General features: G+C 46.2%; 6 protein-coding genes across 6 annotated transcripts; 5 read left to right on the plus strand and 1 right to left on the minus strand.

The window, feature by feature from the left end:
- Nucleotides 1-976: 976 nt before the first annotated feature.
- ONS95_008412 (uncharacterized protein) lies at nucleotides 977-2,455 on the plus strand. The gene is made up of 3 exons (XM_058501966.1): nucleotides 977-1,305; nucleotides 1,403-1,475; nucleotides 1,544-2,455. The coding sequence occupies exon 3, from the start codon at nucleotides 1,566-1,568 to the stop codon at nucleotides 2,232-2,234; it is 669 nt and encodes a 222-aa protein (XP_058363288.1). The 5' UTR covers nucleotides 977-1,305; nucleotides 1,403-1,475; nucleotides 1,544-1,565; the 3' UTR covers nucleotides 2,235-2,455.
- A 657-nt stretch (nucleotides 2,456-3,112) lies between these two features.
- On the plus strand, nucleotides 3,113-3,739 carry ONS95_008413 (uncharacterized protein; the record flags this gene model as incomplete). Its single annotated transcript, XM_058501967.1, has 1 exon — nucleotides 3,113-3,739. The coding sequence occupies one exon, from the start codon at nucleotides 3,113-3,115 to the stop codon at nucleotides 3,737-3,739; it is 627 nt and encodes a 208-aa protein (XP_058363289.1).
- Nucleotides 3,740-4,144: 405 nt separating this feature from the next.
- ONS95_008414 (uncharacterized protein) lies at nucleotides 4,145-5,002 on the minus strand (the record flags this gene model as incomplete). The annotated part of the gene is made up of 1 exon (XM_058501968.1): nucleotides 4,145-5,002. The coding sequence occupies one exon, from the start codon at nucleotides 5,000-5,002 to the stop codon at nucleotides 4,145-4,147; it is 858 nt and encodes a 285-aa protein (XP_058363290.1).
- A 1,001-nt stretch (nucleotides 5,003-6,003) lies between these two features.
- On the plus strand, nucleotides 6,004-7,513 carry ONS95_008415 (uncharacterized protein; the record flags this gene model as incomplete). Its single annotated transcript, XM_058501969.1, has 2 exons — nucleotides 6,004-6,233; nucleotides 6,286-7,513. 2 exons carry the CDS (start codon nucleotides 6,004-6,006, stop codon nucleotides 7,511-7,513), a joined length of 1,458 nt encoding a protein of 485 aa, XP_058363291.1.
- Nucleotides 7,514-8,206: 693 nt separating this feature from the next.
- Nucleotides 8,207-8,503, plus strand: ONS95_008416 (uncharacterized protein; the record flags this gene model as incomplete). The annotated part of the gene is made up of 1 exon (XM_058501970.1): nucleotides 8,207-8,503. One exon carries the CDS (start codon nucleotides 8,207-8,209, stop codon nucleotides 8,501-8,503), a length of 297 nt encoding a protein of 98 aa, XP_058363292.1.
- A 1,081-nt stretch (nucleotides 8,504-9,584) lies between these two features.
- Nucleotides 9,585-11,678, plus strand: ONS95_008417 (uncharacterized protein). Its single transcript, XM_058501971.1, has 4 exons — nucleotides 9,585-10,424; nucleotides 10,495-10,697; nucleotides 11,255-11,326; nucleotides 11,379-11,678. Exons 1-2 carry the CDS (start codon nucleotides 9,842-9,844, stop codon nucleotides 10,536-10,538), a joined length of 627 nt encoding a protein of 208 aa, XP_058363293.1. The 5' UTR covers nucleotides 9,585-9,841; the 3' UTR covers nucleotides 10,539-10,697; nucleotides 11,255-11,326; nucleotides 11,379-11,678.
- The last annotated feature ends 165 nt before the right edge of the window (nucleotides 11,679-11,843 follow it).

The raw sequence follows: 11,843 nt of genomic DNA on the forward strand, positions 1-11,843 counted from the left end.
CATAGTAAATCGAGTCTTTTTTTATCTATTCAGAGGTCGACGGTCCCGAGATTACGCCCGAAGTTGAGCTTCACCCTACGTAACAACTACTGCACCCTCTAGGTTCCTACAGACCACTACAAACAATTTGCTGCTACCACTTAACAGCCACCTTATTCTTCTCATCAGAAGTGTTTTAGAGGGCTGGTAACCATAGCTTCATCGCACGGTTGGTATTGAAAGCAAGCATTACTTCCTGGTACTATTCGATTCTGTGACCTACGTCATGTAACTTGAATAGCGAAATGATATTGAACAAGTCCATCTTCCCAGAACATGATGATCTTGTAAGTCTGAGGTTTTTTTTCCCATTGGACGTTTCCCCTTCTGGTGTGCCTTAGGTCGGCCAAGTCACTACTCTCGAGGTTGATCAGGGACAGGAATTTAATTGATTTTCTTGTGAGCTTTGGTCTTCTCTAAGTGCTGGATTTTCGCCTCGATGGAGTTTGCGTCGGTTCTGTTATCATGTCATATCTACATTTGGTTAGTCAGCTATTCTGGACTTGTGCTTAGCCAAAAGCAGTCACCGTGATTACCTTGATAATATGTTGTGAGTCTTGAGAGAGGCTTCATGTGCCAGTGGAGAGGAATTGTCAGGGGCAGCGAAAACAACCCATAATTCTGCAGGTCTGCTACCTCTCAATAGTTTGACCACGAAGTCATGAGCCTTGATATATGTTGCTGCGGGAACCGTCGTGTGGCTCAGCAAAATTTTTGTTCCTACCTCGGACTGGGCTCCATGAGTTCGTGAGTACCTCCTTGAGATGTGATCTTGACTTTCCCTGTAGGTTTAATGCGGTACGCTTTATTTTGATCCGAGTCAACTTCACTAGTATAAGGATCTTAAGTCTATCCTATTGTTTTTCGACGCGTTTCCGGACCACAGAAAAAACTCTATGAGTATTGAAGACGGGATTTAAATGGAATCTTCGTCCCAAGGCTAAGACGCACCTTACCTTCTACAGTAGCAAAAGAACAGAATCATCACTTTAAGAATCAGACCAGCGAATAATTCCGCTGACTTCGATTGGGCGTGCATCCCATGTAGCAAATTAGACACATTACCGATTGAGCCGATGAAATCAATACAATCTCCGACTGTCGGCTCCTTGATCAGCTTCTCGCGCTAAGGCCGCAACCTAGAGGCGACAAGACGATAAATAGCCTTGAATTTTTCTCATGAGAATTCTTGTCCTTTCCGCCAAACCAAACAACACAGATTCCTCAGAGAACACTTGCCTTGTGTGAGAAGGCAAGGACCCAACAGTAGGCTCTTCTGTCAGCCCTATCCCCAGTCTTCAAGTATTGCTTTGATCAATTCTTGAGAGTAAGAGGACTGAAGCTGATGTTTATCTCTACTCAGGATATCACACAGCAACTGCAAACAAACATCTGCGCACGTCACAGATCATAATAGTCTTCGGACACACCCAAAGGTCAGTCTTGATCATCTCGACTTGATTATCTTCATCTCGCAGATGCTAACAGACATCATTGAGCATAGATCGAACCCTCTTTCCTCCGTCATGCGTTCCTCCAAGTTCAACGTCATGATTCTGATCACCTTCCTCATTCTCCTCCTCACCACCACCCTCGCAGCTCCTGCAGGCGACTCTGCGATTCTCGACTTGACAGCCGAGGAGATCTCAAACCTCACCACTGTCCCCACCTACCCGAACCCCTATCTCGGCGGTCGTGACGACAATGACATCGCAGCAGTCCAAGGCAACCCAGAGACTGGAGAATGGTTCAAGCCAGAACCGAAGGTTTCATTCCAGTCCTGCAAGCCACGCCAAGATGTCCACCAAATGTGCACCCTTGCCTATGCCCGCAGAGTCAACGATAACGCCGTAAAGTTTGTTGCATACGACCACAACTGCTACCGCCTTGGTGAATGGACGAGAAACATCGATGAATTACACCGCGAAGTTAATGGTGAAAAGCATGGGACTGACTTGGTTACCAGCAAGTTGAAGTGGAACATTCTCCTCTGGATGGGTGAGGACTGGCAAGGAGCTCCCGCCAGAAACTACAATTTGAAGATCTACTACAGCTGGTACGTCAGCTTTCCATTTTATTGGAGAGATCGGCCAGAAGACTGGCGCTCTTCGAACAGAGTCCAATCTAGCGTCTGGAAGGGTGTGTTTTACGACTTCTTCCGAATTCCTTTCAATTGCGGAGACGAGTACCCTTGATTGAGATCATTTTAATGGCTTCTAATACGGTCAAACGTCCATTGGGGAGAAAGTTTAGGCATAAATCCTGAAAGCATGGGGGTCATATTGCATGGTTTCTTTCTCTGATCTCTTGCATTTGTTTGCTTGGGCAGGGATGTTTTCTCGAATTGGCAAAATCTTTACTGAGAGCTATGCAAATGCTATACGCATTTAATTACCCTCATTAGTGCACACGGATCAAAAATTTTGTGTCACATACTTGAAGCTGAAGTCTTTGTTGCAAGTGATCGTGATGACATAAAGAAATATCAGTAGGTTAAACTTTTCCCCATTCCTTAGCTTTCATGGGGAGGCTTGCTCATTATCCTTGCTCTAACATGAATACTGTTCGGCTTTTACTGTTGAAAAAGATTAAATGCCGTCGCGCGAGACTGCTTGGTTAGATGGGAAGTGCAATAGTCTTTAACACAGCTTCTGTTGACGTGATCCTAGCAGGAGATTAAGAGCTTGTGTGAAAGAACCACCTTCTCCATGGCATAGCCAATGGCACTGACTGCCGAGACATGAGACTAGGACGTTTGAAAGGAGCACGAAAATGAGTTGAAAGGAACCACCAAAATAGAAACATGGTGAGTGGGTCGATATTGAGCCATGCTCTACCCGTCACATTCCTCAAATTGATTTCGTTAGCATCAGTATATGATCTTCTTTCTCCAGTTGAACTTTGACAACGGGATCATATTCCTGCAAATATTTCTATGTTCGAGAAATAGTTATTTATATCAAGCATAATGCTGTCATTACTGCTATTTTTCTCTCCATCCGCAGTGAACTGATTCATCACAATTGAATCAGCAACTAAATCGAGCTCAACTGATACCAAAATAGCTCTCAAAATGGAGCCCTACAGCAAGTTCAAAATTTTCAATATCGCCACAGTCTTCTTCGCCATGTGCATCTCTCTCGCCACCAGCTCTCCCACTCCTGGCTCTGTGGATGCATGGGCGACAATCGGTACATCTGAAGACTACTCCCACTTCACTAGCCTCGAAGACATACCAAAGGGCATATCTGCCCGTGATGACGACTGGAGAGAAGGCGACATCGGCGCAGGTTTCAATGAGGGTATGTTCCAGGGCTGGGTGTATTGCCGCAAGAACCCTGTCCCTACACAATGCACATTTACGATCTTCGACACCGAAGCACCTGATATGCGAGATCCTAAAATCTGGCTCTTCGATAGCAATTGCAACGTGCTTGCCCAGGATCTTGCAGCGCCGCGAGCCCTGTTGGAAGATGCAGAGGGCTACACACTCCGACAACGGCCCTTAAACGTACACTATAACAGGAAGGATATCTGGAAAACTCGCGATATTCATTGGACTTATAATGGAAAGGTCACTGATCCTGCCAACCCTACGTGGGAGTTCTATAATAATGGGAGACTGGGGTACAGCCATCTGTATGGAGCAGGGTGGGACGATATCACCTGGAATATGTTTCGATGGGCATTTGGATGTTAGAGTCTCTGAACCAAACCGACATATATAAGTGTCAGAGTTTTTGGGTTTTCATTTCAGACGTTTGCATGCTTTTATAAGCAATATCTGTCACTCTTTTACACTTATTTGGTTACCTTCTGCCCCAGCTTTATAACTTCACTTCAACTTGGTTGCATTGGCTGCTACGTCAATCATCAAAATCGCTTACATAGCTAGCTAAAGCAAATGATTCATAAGAATTGTTGTTATGATTGCAGTTTTACATTGAATAGGCCCTACTCGTGTCTTCTGACCCATAAGTTATCAACATTGATCGTGTCATGATTGCTGTAAAGCAGGAACAGGAAGGGACATATGGAGCTCTGAAAAAGATGTTCCGCTTTATGCGATTATCTTTCGATCCACTACTGATCAGATGATCACATCCTACCAGTCAGCATGTTTAGGAGCCGTGGGCGAAGGTGAAGTGGGTGAGGGGTAGCGCCAATTATCCACAGAATGATCTTGTTGATCACTCGCATCTTCCTTCTTCGGTGAATCCAATTTCCTCAGCGGGATACTGACGTGAATGGGGTCAGTGCACCGAGGAATATACACAGGTGCTACAAAACATTTATTGTACTTATCATCATCGCTGTCCGGTATGTTAGATGGATGCTGTCGGAGCATTCTTGCATGCAAAGATTGGAAGAGCTGTCCGACAGAGAACACACACTCGAGCTTACCTCTTTCATTCAGTTTTGCTATCAGAGCTTTGGTGAAGCTGTATCTTCCAGCCTCACGAGTAACTGAATCATATCCGCAGCCAGCCAGAATCTCGAGCCGTTTTCTTGGCTCAGGGTCATCTTCATAACTCTGCTCAAACGAACTAGCTGCAGCACTTGCGTGGCAACAGTCTAAGAGCAGCAGGACGTCAGTGTTGGCACTTTCGAGATTGGCCTGCATCGATGTCCAATCAATACTTGGGTGCTGGGATTCTCTGGTTGCAGTGAAGTGCAGTCTTCTGTTAGTCAGAAGCTGCCCATCTTCTCCATAATATACAACCAACAATGAGTTCTCTGCCGCGGCATTCGGCTTTTCGTGGTTAATCTTCTCGAGCAGGGAGTCGAAGGGGTTTTGAGATGGAATGAAATACATCCGATGGTGGGTGAAGTTGAGGAAAGCGAATGCATTGTTGATATCAACAAGTTCGCAATAGAGATCCAAATCATCATCTGACCAAGAGACAATGATTGCACGGATTCCTTCGTAGGGGAATAAAGGGGTCTGCTGGTCGGAACTCATGGCCTTGATTTGCGACAGGATTCAAGTATCCTTTGTCCAGTCCCAGCTAGTTGAGTGAAGTTAAGAGATGGGATTGGCGATTATGTATTACCAAACAATGCCTCAGAACAACCGAGAAATGTTTATAGATCAACTAGAAAGCTAGAGCAAACCAATAAAATAGTCTTCTCTAAAAAGCTTCACATAAGTTTGTCTCCAAGGATAGAGATCAGACTATTCTAAACAACGGAAATTGAAGCCAGAATGGACAAACAGACTCCGGAGTGAACAAAGGAATAAAGAAAACAGGTTTGAAACCCTGCCATGCAAGTTCTTATCGAATCGAGGAGGAGAAGACTGTTGCAGAAGGTGGATGCATGCTGAAACGAGGGATAACGATCTCGTACCATACCAATTAGCAGGATCTTGTCGCTACGATCTATCAATTGCGCACTTGTATGACGGATTACTTGAATTTCCCATTTCCAAGCCCATCAATGAGTTTGGGCAGTGGCACTTTGTCGGGGGGTTGAACCCAGCAATGCAAGATCTAGAGGGAGGGGACACAAGAGCGGGCGCCGCTTGGCCAGTCTGGCTAATATGATCCGCTCACGGGGGTATAATTGACGGTCTATTCTTGCACAACAAAGTCGCCGTAAAGTACATTTCGATGCCCAGGTTCCCAGGTGATGACGTTGGAGAGGGGAGAGCGGTTCAGCCCTATTCCCTTTGAATAGGTACATACTGTAGTCACGTGACTTAGCGAGTCGTCCATGATATTCAGGGGCATTTCGCCATTTCCAACCTCTCACGCAACCATCGATGCTAGGCACCTCGCCCATGTCCCACAGCAAGTTTTTCTGAACCCAATGCGTCTAGTCATTGAGCGCCTTCTTTTCGTTCCGTGGACACGATGTCTTTTCCACATTCGCCGCCTTTGGAGGTCGTACCTCACCCACGTTTTCAGACGCGACCTTCCCTCTCCTTTCAGTCTCAGGCCTCTCACAGACCAGCAGCGCAAAATGAAGCGCGATGAATTTATTGGCTCAATTGACACTGATGCTATTCGTGCTTTAGCTTCCAGCTACAACGGCGGTTTGCCATGTAGCATCAGATCTCAGCGCCAAGGCAGCTTTAATGTCTGTTTCATCCTTGACTTCTCTGATGGCACCACCCGGCTAGTCAGGCTTCCCATCGAACCAGCGGTCCATGATGTATGGGATAAGGTACGCAGTGAGGTCTGTACCATGCAGTAAGCGTTACCTACGAGATCAATGCAGTCAAGACTGATATGGTGTGCATAGATATGTGCTCGACCACACAGACATTCGTATCCCTAGGGTATACGCATACGGCAAGAGTCGACTCAGACGAGACACCTCGACTTATCAAGTATTCATGGTCTTGGATTATATTGATGGGCGACCTTTGACGAAAAAACTGCTTCGGGATAGCCCCGAAGACAGCCGGCGTCGGTTTTTCGGAGAAATTGTTGACATGTTTGCTGAACTACGACGGCTTGAATTCCCTCTGGGAGGCTCATTAATGCCAAACACCATGTTCGGAACCGGGGTACGATTATGGTCGTTCTTGTTTTCCCGGGAAGAATCCTTTACGCCTCAATCGATTATGGGTCTCAAACACGCACCGAAAATCGTTGGTGCCTTTTCCATGCGCAAGAACGAGCTCCAGGTCGATGGTTTTACAGCTGTACGGTCCATAGCTGCCACTGCAAACGAATTCTTGAGGGATCAGTATCAATTGCTTCAATACATGTGGCAAATGCCTTCCCAAGAACTTGGTCAAGAGGAGGCTGAGTACGAGGAGTTCGCACTTAATGCCCTAAGCTTAGAGGAAGCACAAAGGATTCTTGGATTCAAGGCAGATTCGTCAGGAGGCTCGTTCTGCCTATCTCACCCTGATCTTCGCGTCAATAATATCATCGTGGATGACGAGCTTCATATCCGCGGCATCGTTGACTGGGAGTTCTCGGTTACTGTTCCACAGCCCCTCTTTCTACCCCCGCCGTGGATTACTGGCCATGATTCTGGATCAGTCGCTCCCAAGGTCTCATTCGAATTTATGAACGTTCTATCGTCGAGAAAATCCAAGTCACCTAGTCATTCTCAGCTTGCAAGAGAATGGGATTTTCAAGACAATTTTACGTTGCCGATGGCTTATATATTCCGAGATCCATCTGACCTCGTCTTGCTGTTTTATAGATGCATTTATCCCAGACTCTACAACGATCCTCGCGACAAAATAGTCCCTAGTTTCTTCCAACGTCCTGAGAATAAGGAGTTGCAAGAACGATTAACGCGGCGATTGGGTGCCTCCGAAGAGTACACTCAGTATCTCAGGGACAACGATCTCTTTGACGACGAAGAAGATCCGGAATGGCAAAAACTCAAGGGCTGGACTACAGAGGCACAAAACAAGTTGCAGGAATTACGTGAGTGGAGCGATAAGACCCAAGGAGAAATAACGCGCTTGGAGGGGGAACGACCTGTGCAACCAGTAAGAGCAAGGTAAGTGTGTGGTGTGTCTTCGCGATGAGCATCCATTCCTTGAACTAGGTAGAAAAAAGATATCCTTGCCCTCTTGACGTTTCACGATCACATTGGGAAGCATTGGTGATATTGGTGCTTAGGTAATTTAGGCTGCCATTAACAGCCAGAAGGTTCAGGTTATTCGCGAACGTGGTGTCATAACACACATTTTACATGATGCAGGTAGAGCTGTAAGATTCATACCGACCGCAGTTGGGTGGTGTGGTTCAATTGGGCCACCTTGTGGCCTTGTAGCCATTCGGGAGTGGATTGACTAAGTAGCTTGGCTGGTCTTTATGCACGCAACTCACGTACCCGAATTTGCCACGAATCCATGCATATGCGGTCAAGGATGCCGAGGCAATGTTCTGGCCTTCGTACTTCTATGACCACGGCTGCCTTAATTAGCAATATGCGGCGTAAATTCAAGTTGGTTCGCTGTGCAGAATAGCGTGTAGGGCCTTTCATGCGGAGGTGATGCCTGGCCATGTCAGCTGCTATATACGGCTGGCCTCCCCCATCAGTTGCATGTCTGCCCTGCCAGGATACCATTAGCAGGACACAAACTCCTCTACGAATTCAACTATCTAGCTCTTACACATGTAAGTTGGTCACTTCCGCCTCTTGTACAATGGTTAGGTAACCCATTTGGAAGCTTCGATCCTGTCTTCGAACAATGGACGACGAAACCCGAGACAAGTTCAAACGAAAACTAGAAGAGATGATCAACGATGCAACCGAGAAAGAGGAAATAGCTCGCGGCCTACAGACACGAGCTGAGCAAATGAGAGACTTGATGGAGCAATTGTCCGAAAGCGGCTCAAGCTCCCGATTGCGAAGGAACAAGGGGAGGGCGGCCGACGTGGAAACTCAGGTCACAGAACTAGAGCAGGAAGCGGCCAGACTGTTGGAAATCGTCGGACAGTTGTGGAATAAGATACGTGAGATGCAGGAGGAGGAACATAATTTCTAATTGCGCGTTCACCCCATCTCTACATACCACCGCCACTCCGCTTGCGGATTCTCTCACTCTTACACCAAGCCCAATTCTTTCAAACACTCACGTACACCTACTGTAGCCAGCTCTCCATGGCCCAGATGCTTTACTGTCTCTCTAAACGTTTTTTCTGGGCGGCGAGCGCAAGTCAGTCTTTTGAGACTTTCGCTCTGGCTTCGCAATAAGTAGTGTACATTGCGCACAGGTTTTACCTGACTCTTTTGATGGGTTTATTTACTATTCATCACATGTCAGACAGGACTTTTGGATTTCCAAAGTAGCTGAGGGTGAAGTAATGCGAATGAGATCAACTTTTATGGCTTTGACTATTGACCAGGCCGGTATACTATCAGTCGCAACATCGCTAAGCGGATTTTTCCACTGGAAAGTTTGTGGAGCAATGGTCACTGAAACCTCTCCAAAAGAAAACATGAGAAAATATAGGCATGGCAACCTCGCTAAACCCACTGAATGACAACATCACAACAACAACTTCAAAGGAAAACTCAACGTTTTCACTCGACCAGGATATGTCCCGTTTGATCAAAGCGCAAGACAGGTTCACCTACGACTGGGAATTATGCCTCATTGAACTAGGCCATCTGGCAGATACTTTTTGCCAATTCGCAAGCGCCATTGAGAAGGGTAGTTAGTCCCTCTCCCCCAAGCTTGCAGTCGATAAATATCCTTCAAATCTATCTTGCGACAGAATGTCGCGCTCATTACACAGGCTTTTAAAGTGCCATGGGATCGCTTTATATAGAAACCCTCCTCATCTCCTCATCCCTAGGTCCCTGAAGGACTGCGGGAGCATTGTTTGGGGTGCTACAAGGACCTCTGCTCTTGCCACATACACTCTAAAGTGTCGCTATTTTCTTTCTGCAGACTTACGAAATACGCTCACTGCTATAAAGTAATTCGCTACCACTTGCTAACAAAGCTAAATTTTAAGATTCGGGCCCGAACCTATGTTACAAGTAAATGATGTACTAGCGGCATGCTTTAGATCTACCCCGCATTGGCAGCCGCCCCCCGCAGAAGCTTACTTTCTGTTCGTCAACACGACGAAGGTAGATGATATCTAGCAAATAAGGACATCTGACTTTCTTTCCGTAGCGAAATCAATATTTAGTTCAGGCCCGTTGGTCCGCTCGAGTGAGGTGACGTCAAGCTTCCACGGATGTTCCCCCGCATTTAACATGTCTCTTCTCAGCTCACTCTCTACGTTTCATTTTGCTTTTCCGCATAACTCAATGACGTAGCAAGTTTACACTCAAATACATCTCTTAAAAGCACTGAAAATTGACAGTCAATATGTCCGGCATGTTTGACAACGATTCCGACGGCAACCGTCGAGCGGCAGCCGAAACAAGCGAGGGCGGCACGTTCAACAACTCAGGAGATTCGGAGCGTTGTACTGGGGAAGGGAACTCAAATGTAGGAGCTGGAATGTTCGACAACTCTGGAGATTCAGAGACTCGTGATAGTGGCCGTCGACCCGATGAAGGCATGTTCAGCAACACCTCAGATGGCGCGAACCGATCGGGCAACAGTGTTGAAGCTGGCATGTTCAGCAATACTTCGGAAGGTGCTTCACGTGGAGGTGATGCTGGTGCTGGGATGTTCAGCAATACCTCAGATGGTGCAAATCGTACAGCTGGCAGTGGTGGAGCTGGCATGTTCGATAATTCTGGCGACAAGGAGACTCGCCCTGGCAATAATGCGGGCATGTTTGATAATTCTGGAGATTCTGAAACTCAGCCTGGTGGTGGAGCGGGTATGTTTGTTAATACCGGAGATGGAAACAAGGAGTTCGAAGCTGGCGAGCATGGTAAAAAGGAGAAGGGAATGAAGGGGTTTTTGCACAAGGCTAAGCAAGCATTCGTCCCTGGATCGGGTATGTCAGACGTTCTTCTGAATCGCCCCTCCAAATTTCATGTAAAACATTATGACTAATGTTGAAGCAGAATACATCTTGTGTCTATATTGTTTTTCCTTCAGCAGGTCTTAATCTTTTGTATAGTAATGACGGTTCATTCGCAATCTCGCTTTGAATTCGCAATTCCGCGAACATTTGGCTGGCTTCTTGAAATGCTTAGTGAAAAGATGAAATAGCACTTAAAAGGCCTACTTCGTGCTTTCATGGAAAGCTGTAACTCACAACGCACAGGTAAGCTTCCTTTGGTTCGCTCGTCTTTTTCATAATTGGCTGTCCAGATTTGTGCAAGCTCTTCTTATCTTTCCCTGCCTTTTCGCAGGACTTCAGGCATTCTTTTAGACTTCTGCTCCCACACCGAGTAGAATGTGCAGTGCTTTATTGGTGTCCTTCACTTGTCGTCCAACAGCGGGCGCCGGCCGATAAGCCTCACATCCGACGCCACTATGTCCACTTTCGCCCAGGCTGCATTGTACGTTCCATTTGTTGGTTCTGTCCAAGATCGATGGTTGGTCCAGAGAGAAGCAAATGACTCACAGAGCCTTGCAGCTGCGTTCGTTGCAAACTGTTTCGGCGACCAGGCAAGATTTAGAGCTCGCTTCTGCCTAACATGAGTTAAAGATAAAGCACAATGTTCTCCCACTTCTTGAGAATAACATCTCACAACGACTTCAACTCAGCCAGAAGTATGTCCGTTTTCAGTCACACTAAAGCATTCCCAATTTTCAGGCCATGACCTTTAGATTCTATCTTCACAAAGCTCCTGCTAGTACAAGCTAACTCTCAGACAGGTCAATTGCAATTCCATTCCTCAAGTTCCGTAAGAAATTACATTCATCATTCTACCTTAGTACATTCAATTGGTAAGGAATCATTATCCCAAACACTTGGAGCATATGAACTGAGTTATCGAAGAGCACCACAATGCACAACACAATGTCAACTCAAATTTTCAACAATATGGCCGCTGGCCCGACGCCTGAGCTGGTCGATTCCGTTGATAGTGTTTACACTACCTGCTGAAGGCTGGGCTGTAACAAAGAAGTCAAGCGCGGAGAAGTATGCGAATGCGGTATGCAGAATTAGCTCTACGTAGGAGGGATTCAATGCCAGAAAAGGTTGTCATGCATTCGTTGGGAGCTTTTTAGACAGAGTCTGTCATTACCACATGTATTTCGTCATTCTATCTGCAAAGCAATCTGAGGGATTATCGAGGAATATCATTAAATCCAATAGCATTTTTGAGCATTTGAACACTCTGACCCCACCTAATTTCGTCCATCACAGCCACAATGACAAGGCATGAAAGGGTGCTGATAAGAATTATGCCGACAATTTATTGGGCATCTAATGGAAATGAGCTGACCTTATCTACTAAAT

The sequence above is a fragment of the Cadophora gregata genome, assembly GCF_030347475.1.
Source record: "Cadophora gregata isolate MNR1 chromosome Unknown scaffold_2, whole genome shotgun sequence".
NCBI classification, from domain to species: domain Eukaryota; kingdom Fungi; phylum Ascomycota; class Leotiomycetes; order Helotiales; family Ploettnerulaceae; genus Cadophora; species Cadophora gregata.